The sequence below is a fragment of the Ornithorhynchus anatinus genome, chromosome 2 (assembly GCF_004115215.2).
Source record: "Ornithorhynchus anatinus isolate Pmale09 chromosome 2, mOrnAna1.pri.v4, whole genome shotgun sequence".
Taxonomy (NCBI): Eukaryota; Metazoa; Chordata; class Mammalia; order Monotremata; family Ornithorhynchidae; genus Ornithorhynchus; species Ornithorhynchus anatinus.
Window position 1 is genome coordinate 165,066,049 of NC_041729.1, and position 18,882 is coordinate 165,084,930.

Here is an 18,882-nt window from a genome sequence, read left to right on the forward strand (position 1 = left end):
CTGTTTCTGATTAATCAGTCGAGCAGACGTATCTACTGAGGACATACTGTGTGCAGAGCCCTGTACTAAGCACTTTTTTTATAGTTTTTGTTAAAGCACTTGTTATGTGCCAGGCACCGTACGAAGTACTGGGTTAGATAGAAGCTACTCAGGTTGGACCCAGTCCCTGTCCCACATGAGGCTCACAGTCTAAATCCCCAATTGACAGATGAGGTAACTGAGGCAAAAAGAAATTAAGTGACTTGTCCAAAGTCACACAGCAGACGAGTGGTGGAGCCAGTATTAGGACCCAAGTCAATAATGATAGTAATGATGGTATTTGATAAGCGCTTACTATTCCCCTGTATCTACCCCAGCGCTTAGAACGGTGCTCCGCACGTAGTAAGCGCTGAACAAATACCAACGTTATTATTCCTATTATTGTGTGCCAGGCACTGTACTAAACGCTGCGGTGGTTACAGGTAAATCGTGTTGGACACAGTCCCTGTCCCGCGTGCGGCTCACACTCTTAATCCCCGTTTTACAGATGAGGTCCCCGAAGCCCCGAGTGGTGAAGTGATTTGCCCCAGGCCACACAGAGGACGAGTGGCGGAGCTGGAATTAGAACCCATGACCTTCTGACTCCCAAGGCCGTGCTCTAGGTCACCTCTAGGTCACCTGGGAGTCAGAGGATGTGGGTAGACTGTAAACCCATTGTGGGCAGGGAATGTCTCTGTTGTTGTTTTCTCCTCTCCCAAGCACTTAGTACTGTACTCTGCGCACGGTCAGCGCTCAATAAATACAACTGACTGAATGAAAGAATCAATCAATAATCCCAGCTCTGCCACATGTCTCCTGGGTAACTCTGGGCAAGTCACATAAGTTCTCTGTGCCTCAGTTACCTCATCTGTACAGTGGAGATCAAAAAAATTAAAAAAAGAATAAATTGTGGTATTTGTTAAGCGCATACTATGTGCAAAGCACCGTTCTAAGCGCTGGGGGATACAAGGTGATCAGGTTGTCCCACGTGGGGCTCACAGTTTTAATCCCCATTTGACAGATGAGGTCACTGAGGCAAAGAGAAGTTAAGCGACTTGCCCGAGGTCACACAGCTGACCGGCGGCAGAGGCGGGATTAGATCACGGGATCAAGACCGTGAGCCCCATGGGGGAGAGGTACTGTGTTCCACCTGATCACTCTGTATCTACCTCAGCATTTAGAACAGTGTTTGGCACCTAGTAAGCTCTTGACACATAGTGACCACAGTTATCATCATCATCAGTAATATCATTATCAGGAGAATACAGTGTAACAGAGTTGGTAGACGCTTTCCCTGCCCGCAAGAGACTTACAGTCTAGAAGGAGAGACGGACATTAATTTAAATACGTAGATCACAGTATGGACGGCGTGGCTCAGTGGAAGGAGCCCGGGCTTCGGAGTCAGAGGTCATGGGTTCGGCTCCCGGCTCTGCCACTTGTCAGCTGGGTGACTGTGGGCGAGTCACTTCACTTCTCTGTGCCTCAGTGACCTCATCTATAAAATGGGGATTAACCGTGAGCCTCCCGTGGGACGACCTGATGACCCCGTATCTCCCCCGGCGCTTAGAACGGTGCTCTGCACATAGTGAGCGCTTAACAAATCCCACCATTATTATGGACATCCACGGATGCCTCTACGGCCGGGAAAATCTCAGGATTATCCGCCCAGGCAATATCCTCCGTCCCGGTTATTCACCACAGGATACCTTGCGCTGAGGAATTCTACCTTCTGAATTCCACATTGAAAAAAAAGAAAAAATCAGAGAGACCGTCTGGCAATTGGGACCATATTCTAGACAATTGATCATTAGGGAATCTCCACCAGTCTCCTAGCACACAATCGGCATTTGAGCCTCTGGGTTTCTCCTCTTTTGTTTTTCATTCATAAAACCTCCTGGATTCTGTTAGCCTGCAAATCCTCACCGAGGACCTTTTCTTGGGGGATTGAGGAGGGCGGGACGAACCCCTAAGTGGTGAATATTATCAGTAGAGCGCAGCCAGCTTTCAAAGCCCACGACAAAGAGGCACAATGTATTATGTCATCAGCTATCCGTCACTCTCTGTGTCAGCTTTTCAATAATTTCCATCGACATTCTGGACAGGCAGGGCAAGTTAAGGGGGCTGGAATTTCTTCTGCGTTTTTTGTTTTGCTTTTTTATGCTTCCCGTAAGGAAGGCCGGGATTGTTTACAGTCTTTTGTTCCAGATGGATTTCTGCTCTGCCTTTCCTTTCATTCCTACTTTTTTAAAAAAAAATTTTGGAGGGGGGGGGGGCCGGGGGGGTGGAATTTAATTGAAATCCATGCGGGGTTTTGCAGGCTTGCAAAGATCAGAACTGTTTTATTCCTGAGGTGGTAACAATGCATTAATTAAACATTTTGATTTGTTTGAGCTTGACGTTTTGTCCTTTCTGGACATTTGCTCCGTGGAGTTTGCGAATATTTACAGCCTCTGCATTTAATGACCACATGCCTCGTTTCCCCAGATGGTCAAGGGAAGACTTTCTCTGTCGCGTAGCGAGGCTGGCTTTGAGTCCGACTCCACCGATCACTGTGCTTCCACTTGCAGTTAGTGAGCCGTTAGCCCTGTTGTGTTTTTGGTGGGGCTTTATAAGGGTTTTCTCACGTTATGATTTTAGTAATAATGCGAGTAATCATTGTGGTATTGATCACTCGCTCACTATGTGCCAGGCACCGTACTAAGCAGTGGGTGGATACGAGGAAATCGGGTTGGACACAGTTCCTGTCCCACGTAAGGCTCACGTTCTCAATTCCCATTTTACAGATGAGGTCAGTGAGGCCCAGAGAAGTGAAGCGAGTTGCCCAAGGCACGTAGCCGACGAGTGGCGGAGCCGGGGTTAGAACCCATGACCTTCTGACTCCCAGCTCCGGGCTCTAACCACTACGCCGTGCTGTGCTTCCCATGTCATTCATCCATTCATTCAACAGATTATTGAGCGCTTACTACGTGCAGAACACGTTTCTGAGCGCTTGGAATGGACAAATCGGTAACAGATAGAGACCGTCCCTGCCCTTCGGCGGGCTCACGGTCTAACCGGGGGACACGGACAGACAAGAACAATAGCAATAAAATGTCCAGACACCCGAGGGAGCCCAGGCCAGGGAGTCAGGAGGACATGGGTTCTAATCTCGGCTCCACCGCTTGTCTGCTCTGTGACTTTGGGCAAGACACTTCACTTCTCTGTGCATCGGTTACCTCACCTGCGAAATGCGGATGGAGACTGTGAGCCCCACCTGGGACAGGGACTGTGTCCAACCCGATTTGCTTGTATCCACCCCAGCGCTTAGTAGAGTGCCTGCCAAATAGCAAGTGCTTAACAAATACCGCAATTATTAATAATAATAATAATAATGTTGGTATTTGTTAAGCGCTTACTATGTGCAGAGCACTGTTCTAAGCGCTGGGGTAAACACAGGGGGATCAGGTTGTCCCACGTGGGGCTCACAGTCTTCATCCCCATTTTACAGATGAGGGAACTGAGGCCCAGAGAAGTTAAGTGACTTGCCCACAGTCACACAGCTGACAAGTGGCAGAGCTGGGATTCGAACTCATGAGCCCTGACTCCAAAGCCCGTGCTCTTTCCACTGCGCCACGCTGCTTCTCCATAATAATGATAATATTATTATTATCATTACCGTAAGCTTGGCTGTAGACACAGGACAGTTCGAACACAATTCCTGTCTCACAATGGGTGTCTCAGAAGAGGGTGAACAGGTGCTCAATTCGTATTGTCCAGATGAGGAAACTGAGGCACAGATGAGAAACTCGCCCACACGGCGGACTAGTGACGGAGCCGGAATTAGAACCCAGGTCTTCGGACTCTTAGGCCTGCACTCTATCCACAAGGCCCGGCCGCTTCTCAGGGGTTTCATGTGCAAATGAAATAATGCCGTCCGTGTTTTCAAATAGTCTTGAGTTTTCTGGACCATTCTGCTAGGAAGCCTTCTGCTGGAGAGTCCTGTCGAAGGGATATATATTGAGCGACTACTGTGAGTAAAACTCTGGACAGGACCAAGTGTTTGGGACGATGCAAATAATAACAGTGATGGCATTTGTTAAGCGCTTACTATGTTCCAAGCCCTGGACCCGATACAGGATATTCGGGTTGGACACAGTCCCTTTCCCACATGCGGCTCACAGCCCGAGTAGGAGGGAGTGGGATTTAGCCTCCATTTTACAGAAGAGGAAACTGAGGCCCAGAGGTGAGAAGTGACTTGTCCCGGGTCACGCAGCACACAAGTGGCGGAGCAGGGATTGGAACCCAGATCCACTGTCTCCTAGGCCCGGGCTCTTTCTAATAAGTCACGCTGCTTCTCACTCGAGTAAGAGATACCATCCCTACCCTCCGGAGCTTACGTTTAGTCGGGGAGAGACAGGCTTACACAATCCAGGGTAGCAGCTGCTGAAAGTAGAATTATGGAAGAGCAAAGATAAAGAAATGAAAGGCAAACAATGCCATCTGTTGGGTTTTCCAATGGCTTCAGGCCCTTTTAACTTTGATTTCTATTCATGTCCATCTCCCCTTCTAGACTGTAAGCTCGCTGTGGGCAGGGAAAGTGTCTGCTGTCGTTCTATCGTACTCTCTCAGGCGCTCGGTTCAGCGCTTTGCACACAGTTCACGCCCCGCGATACGACTGAATGGATGAATGAGTTTTACCTTCGGCGTCGGAAGGTTTCCGACGTTTCCAAAGCCAACGCTCCTTTGGCTTCTTGACGGATGAGGAAATTGCAAGAGAAAGGCTAGTCTTTACCGGGAGAGAAGACCCAAAAATCAAAACCAAAACCCTATCTTCTCTCGGCGGGTCATTGGACAACCAGAGAACTGTATTGCCTGAAGAAATTAGAACTCAACGTTAATTTTTTCAAGGACTGATTGTCCAGTTTGTGCACTATCCACGGTGCTTACTTCCTAGTTTCTTGTCACTTAATGATAAAGATTAGGGAGGTTATTAAATCTGTCCAAAGAACTCTTTTAAAATGCCGGGGTATGTACTGAACCAAATAAGTCATCAGTGAATCGGTGATAATTAATAAGCGCGAGACTTACTGTGTGCAAAGCACTGTACAAAGAGAGTAACATCTAGTAGACATGTTCGCTGCCTACAGGGAGCTGGCAATCTAACAAGAGAAAAGAAAAGAAGTTTGAGTCTGGGACGACAAGCCGGCTCTTCCGCTTGCCTGTGACTTCGGCCGAGTTACTTAACTTCCCCGGGACTCAGTTTCCTCAACTGTAAAATGGGGATTCGATACCCGTTCTCCCTCCTAATCAGACCGCGAGCCTCTGCTGGGTCAGGGTCTGTGTACGACCCGATTCATTTGTATCTACCCCAGCACTTAGTACAATCCTTGGCACCTGATTAGTGCTTAAATACCCCGATCGCTGTGATAATAATTAATATCATTATCTGTTAGCTACCAGGAAAGTGTTTGAAGAGGGAGAAGGTTGAAGCTATTGTCTAAAATGAGCATTTGGGATCGTCTGAAGGGTCTAGCTAATTAAAGCCAACACTCTGAAATGTTCATCATCTGTTCTCTTCCTAATCTCTGGGTGCTGGGGGACTTTGGGCAAGCCGCTTCACTTCGCTGGGCCTCAGTTACAGCGTGGCTCAGTGGAAAGAGCCCAGGCTTGGGAGTCAGAGGTCATGGGTTCGTATCCCAACTCTGCCACTTGTCAGCTGTGTAATAATAATGTTGGGATTTGTTAAGCGCTTACTATGTGCAGAGCCCTGTTCTAAGCGCTGGGGTAGATACGGGGTAATCAGGTCGCCCCACGTGAGGCTCACAGTTAATCCCCATTTTACAGATGAGGGAACCGAGGCACAGAGAAGTTAAGTGGCTCGCCCACAGTCACACAGCTGACAAGTGGCAGAGCTGGGAGTCGAACCCATGACCTCTGACTCGGAAGCCCAGGCTCTTTCCACTGAACCGCGCTGTGTAACTGTGGCCCAGTCACTTAACTTCTCTGTGCCTCAGTTCCCTCATCTGTAAAATGGGGATGAAGACTTTGAGCCTCAAGTGGCACAACCCGATTACCCTGTATCTACCCCAGCGCTTAGAACAGTGCTCTGCACATAGTAAGCGCTTAATAAATACCAACATCATCATTATTATCTCATCTATAAAAAATGGGGATTAAAGGTGTGAGCCCCACTTGGGACATGGACTGTGTCCAGCCTGACAAATCTGTATCTACCCCAGCTCTTAGAACAGTGCCTGGCACACAGTAAGCACTTAACAAATGCCATAAAAAAAACCAGCGATGTGACGGTCGTGTGGTTTTCAGTGGACCAACCCTGGCTCCGGTACAGAGCCTCACGGGGAACTTCAATATTTTCATTGGCTCGGGAAAATCTCCGGGGTTTTACTAGCAAGAATTGTGACAGCCTCCTCAGCTTCCACTGGGCGAACGTGAAACGCCGAGGAGAAAATTCCTCGCTTTCGTCGGCTGCTAAGTAACCGAGACACCTATTGTGTGGGGTACAATTCCCCGTCGCCCTGCATTCTGATTTCGGACATCCTGTGTGGGTTGCGAATTCTATAGCTTTTCATTTCATGGCCCCCAATGTTTCCCACATTCGATTTACCTCAGAGGAGCACAGCCCTTGCATCTTCAATGGACCGGAGGAGGAAAAGCCCATTCTGAGCGTTCCGTGCAATTCTTCTCACTTCCAGAAGTGAAACTGGGAATAGCCGGTCTTTCTTCCCATTCCCACTCTCATAAACTCTGGTCTTTGAGATAAGGAAAGCAGAAATAATATCGACTTCCCCAGGCCTGCCCGTGTGCTTTCTTTGAGATCGAGCTGATGTCCGCTATTAAGATCCCCCCCTAAAATTGCACCTATGGGTCTCAGAGCCTTCTTCCTTCCGCTGAGATCGTGTCCGGTTTTGGGAGGAACTGATCACCTTGAGGCCTTGCTAGATTGTAAGCTCTTTGGGGGCAGGAAATCCTGTCTACTCACGTTATCGTCCGCTCCGTAGTGCTCAGTACAGAGCTCTGCGCACGGTAGACTGTAAGCTCCTTGAGGGTGAGGATGGGGTCTACCTTAATCTACTACTCTGTAGACAATAGTCTGTGAATGTCGCCCTAGTGTAGTTCCCTAACTGCTTAGTACAGTGCTCCCACGCGGTAAGCGTGCTCAACAAATACGATTTATTGTTCTCACTCTGTAGCACTTGAATAATCTTTGATTTTTCACCCAGAGGTGGACGTGGCTTCGAGTAAATGGAAAACGTAAGATCCTCGAGGGCAGCGGTGGCTTAGCGGAAAGAGCCCAGGCCCGGGAATCAGAGGAGATGGGTTCTAATCCCGGCTCCGCCGCTCGTCTGCTGTGTGATCTCGGGCAAGCCGCTGAACTTCTCTGTGCCTCAGTGACCTCATCTGTAAAATGGGGATTAAGACTGTGAGCTCCATGTAGGACTACCTGATTACCTTGTATCTTCCCCAGGGAGTAGAACAGTGCCTGGCACATAGTAAGCGCTTAACAAAATACCATCATCGTTATCATTCTTATCATGTCTACTTAGTGGAAGCAGCGTGGCTCAGTGGAAAGAGCCCCGGGCTTGGGAGTCAGAGTTCATGGGATCGAATCCCGGCTCTGCCACTTGACAGCTGGGTGACTGTGTTCAAGTCACTTCACTTCTCTGTGCCTCAGTTACCTCATCTGTAAAATGGGGATGAACTGTGAGCCTCACGTGGGACAACCAGATGACCTTGTATCTCCCCCAGCACTTAGAACAGTGCTCTGCGCATAGTAAGCGCTTAACAAATACCAACCTTATTATTATTATTCTCTGTGCCTCAGTTCCCTCATCTGTCAAATGGGGATTAACTGTGAGCCTCACGTGGGACAACCTGATGACCCTGTATCTACCACAGCGCTTAGAACGGTGCTCTGCACATAGTAAGCGCTTAACAAATACCAACATTATTATTATTTATTATTACTCTCTCGAGGACATAGGCCAGTGATCTGCACCCAGTAGACGGTAAAAGTCTGCTCACCCTATCATACTTTCCCAAGCGTTTAGTACAAAGCTTTCCAACGGTAAGCACAGTCAATACATATGATCGATTGTTTGATTGACACTTGATTGTTCGATTGACACTTGACCTGTCGATGACACTTGGGTTATCTCTGTTTTTTGGCCCGAGGTGGCCAGGCCTTAGAGAAAATAGAAGATGTACATTCCTTGAGGGAAGGTATTGAGTTTACTACTCTGCACAGCAATAGGAGCCTCCGATTGATTGATTATTGGCTGGTAATCTTGAAAGGAAGGTAACCCAAGAGAACATTCCTCCAGACTATTGGAAATAGTTTAACTGGAATCAGCTAGAATGTTTCTCCTGCTGAAATACTCTCAAGTACTCAGTCATTCATATTTATTGAGCCCCTGCTGTGGGCAGAGCACTGTACTAAGCCCTTTGGAGAGTACAGGTGTTTTGTTTTTTTAATGGTATTTGTTAAGCACTTGCTTTGTGCCCGTTCTTTTTAAGCCCAGAAGTAAATACAAGATAATCGGTTTGGACCCAATTCCTGTGCCCCGTGGGGCTCGCAGACTTAATCGTTTTACAGATGAGGTAACTGAGTCCCAGAGAAGGGAAGGTCACACAGCAGACAAGGGGTGGAGCCGGGATTAGAATCCATGACCTTCTGACTTCCAGGCCTGTGCTCTATCCACTAGCCCATACCGCTTCACTTGAGTACAGTATAGCAAAGTCCGCAGACACGTTCCCTGCCCACGGGGAGTTAACAGCATAGAGGGAAAAAATGGATATTAATGCAGACTGTAAGCTCATTCTGGGCAGGAAATGTGTCTGCTTATCGTTGTCGTGCACTCTCCCAAATACTTAGTACAGTGCTCTGTACACAGGAAGCGCTCAGTAAATACAAGTGAATGAATAAATGAAGAAATTACGGATATGGACAAAAGCTCTTCCACTGTCACCAACAGCGGCTCTGTTTTATCTTTTAGTAAAACCCGCCGGGGCCATATCCTCTATCCCAGTTATTCGCTACGAGAAAACTTCTGCTGAGGCATTCTGCCTTTTACATTCCACATTTAAAAATAATCAGAGTGACAATCTGGGAATTGGAACTGTTTTCTAGACAAGTGGGAGGTCCTTCTGACTCCCAGGCCCGGGCTGTACCCACTAGGGAAAGTCGTCTCTCTACCCGTAGAGTTAGCAGACACTATTCTCATTCTCAAGGAGTTTATAGTCTCCTGTTTTCCGAGCACTGTACTGACCACTAGATCGATAGAATTAATTGGCATGATGCCCATCCTCAAGGAGTTTACAGACTATTCTGTGAAGAGGACTGTACTAAGCGCTTGAGAGAGTATGGTAGAATTAATCGATCCTATTCATTTTAAATGGTATTTATTTATTGAGTGCTTACTGTGGGTAGAGCACTATATTTTAAGGGCTTGAGAGAGTACAGTTCCTCTTCTCATAGTGGTCTGTAAATTTCCTGAGGATGAGAATCACATCCACTGATCTTCTATCGATCTCTCCCTAGCTTACAGTCTAGAGGGGGAGACAGATATTAATAGAAAGAAGTTATAAAATTCAGGAATTCCCCAAAATAGAAGTCCTGATCGCTGTCCTCAAGCAGCCTGTATAATGTAGTTTCAACCGTTCAGTAGGCGCCCAATACCTACAATCGATCGGTCGATTGATTGATTTCCAACCTCTTCGGCAGGGCTTGTCTTGCCCTCATGGCTTCTACAACATATGAAGCTTTTTTTCCAATGTAAGAAAAAGTAGAAAGGACTTGGAAGGAAATTCAGTTTTTTGCTTTGTTTCTCATTCTGTGGGGGATTGCTATGCCATAAAAAATGGAGATATCAGATCCAGAAGGGTGAAACAGCGGGGTGAAGGTGTGTATACAGGAAGTATTTCCTCCGATTTTACTTACACTGATGCAGAGGGAAAAAAAAAAAAAAAACAGCCCAGCTGATAAATTATGACATTATAAATAATCTTTCATCTTCTTTGGTGGTCTGTGGAATTTGCATAATAGGAGGGTTAAAAAAAAGCATTTATATGATCCTCTCTTCCCTTCATTACTAGTGTAAGAGCCTATTTTAAAAATGCAGCTCTTAACGGTTGCCGAAGCTACACTTCACATTCCTCCTCTAGCCCGTCATTTTCACACATGTGCTCTTTAGGAGTCTTTTAGTCCTCCCTGCTGTGTTTATAGGGAGTTCATTCTGGAAACTGATCTATAGACAGTTTTTCTAGTATGTGTGTGTGTTTGTGAATGAACACACGTAGGCAGTCACCCCTATGAAATCCTCGTTCAGGATGGAATTTTTAAAAAGCAGCCACTTTTACAGTCCCCTGAATGCTTAGTACAGTACACTCGATGTGGGCAGCGAATGTGTTTGTTTATTGCCATACCGTACCCTTCCGACCGCTTAGTACAGTACAATAAGTGCTCAGTAAGTGCTCAATACGTGCTCGCAATAAGTGCTCAATAAATAGGATGGACTGACTGAAAACATTAATAATGTTGGTATTTGTTAAGCGCTTACTATGGGCAGAGAGCACTGTTCTAAGCGCTGGGGTAGACACAGGGCAAATCAGGTCGTCCCACGTGTTGCTCACGGTCTTAATCCCCATTTTACAGATGAGGTAACTGAGGCACAGAGAAGTGAAGTGACTTGCCCACAGTCACACAGCTGACAAGTGGCAGAGCGGGGATTCGAACCCATGAGCTCTGACTCCCAAGCCCGTTAAGCACTCAAATGTACAAATGGATTGATCCTGCAGAGTTTCACCTGGGATTTTTGTGTTTGACTAGAAATTTTTATTTGGCCAGAGGTATGACTATTGCCGTAGGCTCGCTATAGCATTTCGGTGCAAATGAAATAGATTTTTTTGTATCGACACTTGGTGTTTGAGAGCTTATGTTTTCTAAGAGCTTAAAAACATGTGTGCTTGCAGTAGGGTGAGGCCAGAGTGTAGTGTATAGAGGATAGGCCTGGGAGTCAGAAGGTCGTGGGTTCTAAAACCGGCTCGGCCACTTGTCCGCTCTGTGGCCTTGGGCAAGTCACTTCACTTCTCTGGGCCTCAGTTCCCTCATCTGGAAAATGGAGATGAAGACTGGGAGCCCCAGAAGGGGCAGGGACTGTGTCCAATCCGATTTGCTTGTACCCACCCCGGCACCTAGTCCGGTCCCTGGCACACAATAAGCACTTCAAAATGCCATCGTTCTTAATTATTATTAATCATAGTGAACCAGTAAAATACAGAGGACCCTGACCCAAAGGAGCTTACGTTCTAGAGTATGAGTGTGTACTCGATTATGTAATTTGCAAGAAAGAACACGCAACTTAATGCTGGAAGATCTCGCCACGGATCAATCAATCAATGGTATTTATTGAGCACTTACCGTGTGCAAAGCACTGGACTAGGAATTTGGGAGAGTGCGAGATCACAGAATTGGTAGATGTGTCCCTTGCCCAGAGGGAGCTTACAGTCGAAGGAGATCTCCGTGAGAAACAGTGTGACCTTATGGAAAGATTATGGGTCCGGGAATCAGGGGACTGGGTGACCAATCCCGGCTCTGCCCGTTGCCTGCTGAGTGACCTCGGGCAATTTGGTTCACTTCTCTGTGCCTCAGTTTCCTCATCTGTAAAAGAGGGTTTCAACGCTTGTTTTCCCTCCCACTCAGACTGTGAGCCCCATGTGGGACAAAGACTGTGTCTGGTCTGATTCTAATAATAATGTGGGTATTTGTTAAGCGCTTACTCTGTGCAGAGCACCGTTCTAAGCGCTGGGGGAGATACAGGGTCATCGGGTCGTCCCGCGTGAGGCTCACAGTTAATCCCCATTTTACAGATGAGGGAACTGAGGCCCAGAGAAGTGAAGTGACTCGCCCACAGTCCCACAGCTGAGAAGTGGCCGAGCCGGGATTCGAACCCATCACCTCTGGCTCCAAAGCCCGGGCTCTTTCCACTGAGCCGTGCTGCTTCTCTAATATCATCCCTACTCCAGGACCTTCTCGGGGTTCATTCGTTCAATAGTATTTATTGAGCGCTTACTATGTGCAGAGCCCTGTACTAAGCGCTTGGAATGAACAAGGGTTGCACCTGGAGAGTTTCCAGTGCTCTACCAGTCTCGGCTACGGGAGGGAGAGTCAGGCAGAAGCCCGTCCATTCCGTTCCATTCCTGGCTTGGCCGGTGGCTAGCGAGCGGCAGGCCATCGGCTACAGGTCAAAACTCCCCCGTGCTGGTCAGCGGCGGCACGGGAGAGAGCCCAGGGCGGTGACTCGAGTTCACTGCGCGGAAGGCGGCAAAGGTAAACCACCTCTGGATTTTTCCCAAGACAACTCTGTGGATCCACTACCGGAAGGATTGTAGATGCAGACGGAGAGCAGGGTGTTACGGGAGGGATAATAGTAATGATGATAGTATTTGTTAAGCGCTTACTATGTGCCAAGCACTGTTCTAAGCGCTGGGGAAGATACAAGGTAATCAGCTTGTCCCAGGTAGAGCTCACAGTCTTCGACCCCATTTTACAGATGAGGTAACTGAGGCATAGAGAAGTTAAGTGAATTGTCCAAGGTCATACAACAGACGAGTGAAGCAGCGTGGCTCGGTGGAAAGAGCCCGGGCTTTGGAGTCAGAGGTCACGGGTTCGAATCCCGGCTCCGCCACTTGTCAGCTGTGGGACTGTGGGTGAGGCACTTCACTTCTCTGGGCCTCAGTTACCTCATCTGGAAAATGGGGATTAAGACTGTGAGCCCACCACGGGACAACCTGATTCCCTTGTGTCTACCCCAGCGCTTAGAACAGTGCTCGGCACATAGTAAGCGCTTAACAAATACCAGTATCATTAAGTGGCGGAGTGAGGATCAGAACCCATGACCTCTGACTCCCAAGCCCAGGCTCTTTCCACTAAGCCCCGGATGTGTCCGTGGTGTCGCCGTGGGTCAGGAACGACTCGACAGCGTAAGATAAGACGAGACTTCAGGACTCACCACGGCGTGAGAAGCGCGGGGCCTAGTAGAAAGAGCAAGGGCTTGGGAGTCACAGGTCGTGGGTTCTAAACCCGGCCCCGCCACTTGTCTGCTGTATGACCTTGGGCAAGTCGCTTCACTTCTTTGGGCCTCAGTTACCTCATCTGTACAATGGGAATTAAGATTGAACGGTTATAGCGTACTCTTCCGAGAACTTAGTACAGTGCTCTATACGCAGCTAGCGCTCAAGGAATAATAACAATCGCGATATTTGTTAAGCACTTACTAAGCGGCAGACAGCATCCTAAGTGCCGGGCTGGATACAAACAAATCGGGTTGGGCACGGTCCCAGTTCCACGTGGGGCTCATAGTCTCGATCTTCACTTTGTAGATGAGGTAACTGAGACCCGGAGCAATGAAGTGACTCGCCCGAGGTCTCACAGCAGGCAAGCGGCAGAGTCGGAATTAGAACCCGTGACCTTTTGACTCCCGGGCCCTTGCTCCGTCCACTACGCCGTGCCGTTTCTCTACGATTGATTGATTATGAGGTGATGGGATTGACTGAACACCCATTACGCTGATGTCCATATCCTCACACTCTCTTGCTTTCCCTACATGTATTTTATTTTAATGACCACCTGCCCCTTTAGGCTGTAAGCTCCTGTAGGGTAGGGGATCGTGTCTACTAACCATTCTGTACTACCGTCACCCCAGCACTTAGTTCAGTGCTCTGAGCACACTAAGCCCTCAACCGAGTACTATCGATCGACCGATCTGCTGGATAAAACGCACTGTATTGAGCACTTGGAAAAGTACAGCGGAAACATGAAATTTGTACCAGCCCATCGGGGGCTTACGACTCATTCGTTCATTCAATAGTATTCATTAAGCGCTTACTAGGTGCAGAGCACTGTACTAAGCGCTTGGAATGGACAAATCGGTAACAGATAGAGACGGTCCCTGCCCTTTGACGGGCGCACGGTCTGATCGGGGGAGACGGACGGACGAGAACAGCGGCAGTAAACTGGGAAGACAGACGTGAAAAGACTGAAAAGCATTGGAATCCGAAGAATTCGTTGAAAGGAAAATTGACTGTAGATAATAAGTGCTTGATGCGGCAGTAAGAAACTTGCAGTGTAGGTTGTTGGAAATGAATCACGGCTGCCTCCATCCTCCTCTCCAAATTTGGCATTCTCACTTGAGTGGCAGCTAAAACTGAGTGATCCGCTCGAATCTCCAGATCATCTGGAAAAAAATAGATAAATGTGTCTTTCCAGAGCGTTACACTTCTGCATTCCTGATAGTGGCAGTTTTAAGTACTCGTAACCGGCGTCATGATTAATGGATTCTTATTGTGTGTGAACTTGAAACCATTAGGTTTCCCAGTTTGCAGTCAGTAACCGAATTTGATGCGCTGCGTATCAACAGACGTTCACCGCCAGGCTGGGGGGAAAGGAGGGAGGGAAACGCAGGTCCCTGACTCGAAAAGCAGATTGAGGTATACAATAAAGTGGCCAAAGTTTATTTTATAATAATACGACAACAACAGTTGTGGTATTAAGTGCTTACTATGCGCCAAGCACTCTGCTCACACTGGGTGAGATAAAAGGTCATCGGATCGCCCATGGGGGTCACAGTCTAAGTAGGAGAGAAAATAGGTATCGAACTGAGGCACAGAGAATTGGTCACTTTTAGTGAGCGCTTACACTGTGCATGACACCATACTAAGTGCTTGGGAGAGTACGACGTGACAATATAACAAGACACAGTCATTCGTGCGTATTTATTGAGCGCTTACTGTGTGCAGAGCACTGCACGAAGCGCTTGGAAAGTACGGCAACAAATAGAGACAGATCCTATCGGACAATGGGCCCACGGTCCAGAGCTTACAGTCTGGAGAAGTGAAGAGATTTGCCCAAGGTCCCACAGCAGGCAAGCGGCGGAGCTGAGATTAGAACCCACGTTAAACTCCGTTAAATCTGAGTCATTGACTCCGGACCCTTCTTCTCATCGTGGTTCCCTAGGAGCCAGCCAACCCCACCAAGCCCATGGATATTCTGTGGACTGAAAATTGGATTTTTAAACATATTAGACCCGGTTTTGTTCACTCTCCTGAGGTACGGTTCTAACATTTACCAAGTCGAAGTAGTTCCTTTTGTGGTCAGTGTCCCGGTAAACAGCGCTTCGCAGATACCACCGTTATCATTATTAAACAAATCCATATGTAAATAAAGGTCCTAATAAAGAAACCCGGGTGAACGTACTTGTGTTGAGCGGTCAGTCGTATTTATCGGCTGAGCGACTGACGGACCGTGCTGAGCATAGGTAGAATAATAATAATAATAATGTTGGTATCTGTTAAGCGCCTACTACGTGCAGAGCACTGTTCTAAGCGCTGGGGTAGATAGAGGGTCATCAGGTCCTTGTTCTCGTCTGTCCGTCTCCCCCGATTAGACCGTGCGCCCGTCAAACGGCAGGGACCGTCTCTATCTGTTGCCGACTTGTTCATTCCAAGCGCTTAGTACAGGGCTCTGCACATAGTAAGCGCTCAGTCAGTACCACTGAAGGGAGGAATGAATGAAAGGTTGTCTCTCGTGAGGCTCACGGTCTTAATCCCCATTTTCCAGATGAGGTAACTGAGGCGCCGAGAAGTCAAGTAAGCCACAGTCCAAGTAGTTTCAGAGTTTGCGGAGGAGCACGGTTTCCTCCGAAACAGCATGGTGGTCCTGTGTGTTGTAATTGGAAGATTAAAGGAGATAAAGGGTGGAAAGTGACTTTTTCACATAGCGTGCCAAGGACTGGAGAAGGTTGTTAGGATGTTCTTCTTCGGATGTGCTTAGGATGTTCTTATGCCATCACCTGTCCGTCTGGAATAGCCCCCCGAATTTTCACCGCAGAATACTTCCCAGTGAACTGATTTGTGACTTTCCTCTTCCCTCATGCAGGACAAAACAACATTGGAAAGTTTGACTCAGCAACTGGCAGTCAAGCAGAATGAAGAAGGAAAGTTCAGTCATTCCATGATGGACTTTAATATGAGCGGCGATTCTGATGGTTAGTGTGAATTGTTGATTTTTGTTCCCCGGAGCATTCCCAGCTGGCCATATTCCGCGTAAACACATAGGAATGTTTTCTTCCTCCGTGCGAACCCCAACCGAAAATCGCGGATGGATACCGTGGAGAAGAGATTTATTTTTAAAGAATTTTGGTCCCGGGGATGATTTGTAATTCTGAGTGGACTGTTTGTCACTGGGGCGTTTATCAAAAGTCAGATGGATGTCACTCTCTTTAGAAGACGTATTGAAGCTCCATTTTACAGATGAGGAAACTGGAGCACAGAGAAATTAAGTGACCTGCCCAAGGTCACTCAGCAGCCAAGTGGGGAAACTGGGATTAGACCCAAGATTCCTCGCTCCCTGGCTTCTACTCTTTCTGCTAGGTCGCGCTGCTCCCCTGGGTTTGAAAATCTTGTGTTCTACAAATATTTCCTGGCCTAAAATATTTTACCCAGTTATTTCTTGTTTAAAATTTACCAGAGATGATACACGTAATGTGTAGGCATCAGTGCCTTAAAGAAATACTGAGTCTACAATTATAGATTTCAGCAATAAATATGTTTTACTCATCTATGGCATGATTATTTTGTGCCTTAGGATGATACGCCCATGATCATTTACTGAGTTCTATATTCATATCAATAGAAGAGCAGTAATAATAATAATAATGGTATTTGTTAAAGGTTTACTGTATATCAAGCGCCGTTCTAAGAGCTGGGGTAGATACAAGCAGATATGGTTGGATGCGGTCCCTGTCCCACATGGGGGCTCACAATCTTCAACCCCATTTTACAGATGAGGTAACTGAGGCATAGAAAAGTTAAGTGACTTCCCCAAGGTCACACAGCAGACAAGCGGTTGAGCCGGGATGAGATAGATGCTTATATAAATAACCGTAGATCGCTATGTATGAAAATGCATAAACTACACTTGGCATATGGGGAAAAATATGTAGTCACAGTCGTAGAGTTTTTAATAAGGGAAGCAAAAAAAACAACCCAAGAATTATTAGTTTGGGCTCGGAAATTAACAAAAGTTTTTCTGGTTTCAATATTATTCAATGGTATTTATCGAGCGCTTACTGCGGGCAGAGCACTGTACTAAATGCTTGAATGCAGATGGGTCTTTACATATAGTAGTAATCAATCAGTCATTTTTTATGGTATTTATTTAGCGCTTATTACTGGGCGCAGAGCACTGTACTAAGCGCTTGGAAGAGGACAGTATAATAGAGTTGGTAGACAGGTTCCCTGTTCACAAGGAGTATACAGTCTTGAGTCTACAATGTAGCAGCAGTAAGTAGTAAGTGATAACAGTAATCTGTATCAAGCATCCATTTATTCTAGTGTACTGACAGTAGAATATTTTATTTTGGAAAGCCAAAATAAAGTAATAACTGACTTTCTCTCATATCCCCATCATCCATCCTTCCTCTGATATATCTGAGGAGACAGAGAACCCCCACTTTGCTTAACAACATAACCCTGGTGGATTTGATTTATGACCCATGTTTGAAATCTACCCCTCCATTCTGCTTGAATTACCCCTTTTGGACTACTGAGGTGATTTTTCAGATCCGAGACCTCTGTAGAAAGATTAACGTTTGGTTTCAAAATCTTGGCTGAGGGTTCGGTCCTGTCAATATATCTGCTTGTTTGTTCTGCTTTTTGTTTGTTTTTTATGGTATCTGTTAAGCGCTTACTATGTTCCAGGCACCGTACTAAGCTCTGGGGTAGATACAAGGTAATCAGGTTGGACACATCGGCCTCATTATCTTAGTCCCCGTTTTATAGATCTGGTAACTGAGGCACAGGGAAGTCAAGTGACTCACCCAAGATCACAAAGCAGACAAGTGGCGGGGCCGGGTTTAGAACCCAGGTCCTCTGATTCCGCGTCCTTTCCACCAGGCCATGAGGTTTCTCAAACATTAAGCACATGTCTCTCTGATGAATATGTAGGAAATAACTGTATCCCCAGTTCTCTCACAATGTGTCCTTGACTTTCTGGCTGGCGAGACTCCATGGCGATTTGAAGAATTAAACAGCTGACCTTCCCAGTGTGGACACCTCAGAGGGATTAGGCCGGTAAACAATCCTCTCTCAAGCCACAGTTTTCCAGCTAGACCGTCTTCAGGATATAAATCAACTGGAAGCTTGGCTTCAACCCAACCCCCATATTTCTTCATTCAGTCGTATTCACTGAGCGCTTACTGTGTGCAGAGCACTGTACCAAGCACTTGGAAAGTACAACTGGGCAACCGAGTCCCAATCCCTACCCAACAATGGGCTCACAGTCTAGAAGAGGGGAGACAGACAACCAAACAAAGCAAAACAAGTAGACGGGCATCAATAACATCGATATAAATAAATGGAATTATAGATAAATATACCCACATGCAGTGCTTCCTACGATATCTTCTCTGGGCCACCTGGCCCTGATGACTCTAGGCTGTAAGCTCGTTGCAGGCCGGGACCGTGTCTGTGGATTGTCATATCCTACTCGCCCAAGCGCTTAGTGCGGTGCTCGGCACAGAATAAGTGTCGAGTGAATATGATTGGCCGCCTGACGGACTTCCTCTGATGGGTCACACGAATATGGGGGAGGAAAGATCGGAAGGCAATCCCCGTGATTGTCAAACCAATGAGGAACTCTGAAATCCTCAGATTATCTCGGGTAAATAATGGGGAAATTTAGCCAGGCAGAATAAAATGGTGGCCCTTCGCTAATTGCGGAGAATGAATGATAGTTATGGAAATTGTAATCATCTGCCCCGATGAAGGAACAGTCTAACTGAGATCGCAGAGAACTTTACAGCTCATTAG

The 18,882-nt window shown here is 47.0% G+C and overlaps 1 protein-coding gene across 4 annotated transcripts in view; it reads left to right on the plus strand.

Annotated features, from left to right (window-relative positions):
- The window catches only part of SOX5 (SRY-box transcription factor 5), a 490,387-nt gene that overhangs the window by 458,203 nt on the left and 13,302 nt on the right, over positions 1-18,882 (plus strand). For all 4 annotated transcript variants that reach the window (XM_029058134.2, XM_029058136.2, XM_029058133.1 and 1 more), the window contains one exon: positions 15,950-16,058. In XM_029058134.2, coding sequence (XP_028913967.1) covers positions 15,950-16,058 — 109 coding nt within the window. The remainder of the gene's footprint in view (positions 1-15,949; positions 16,059-18,882) is intronic.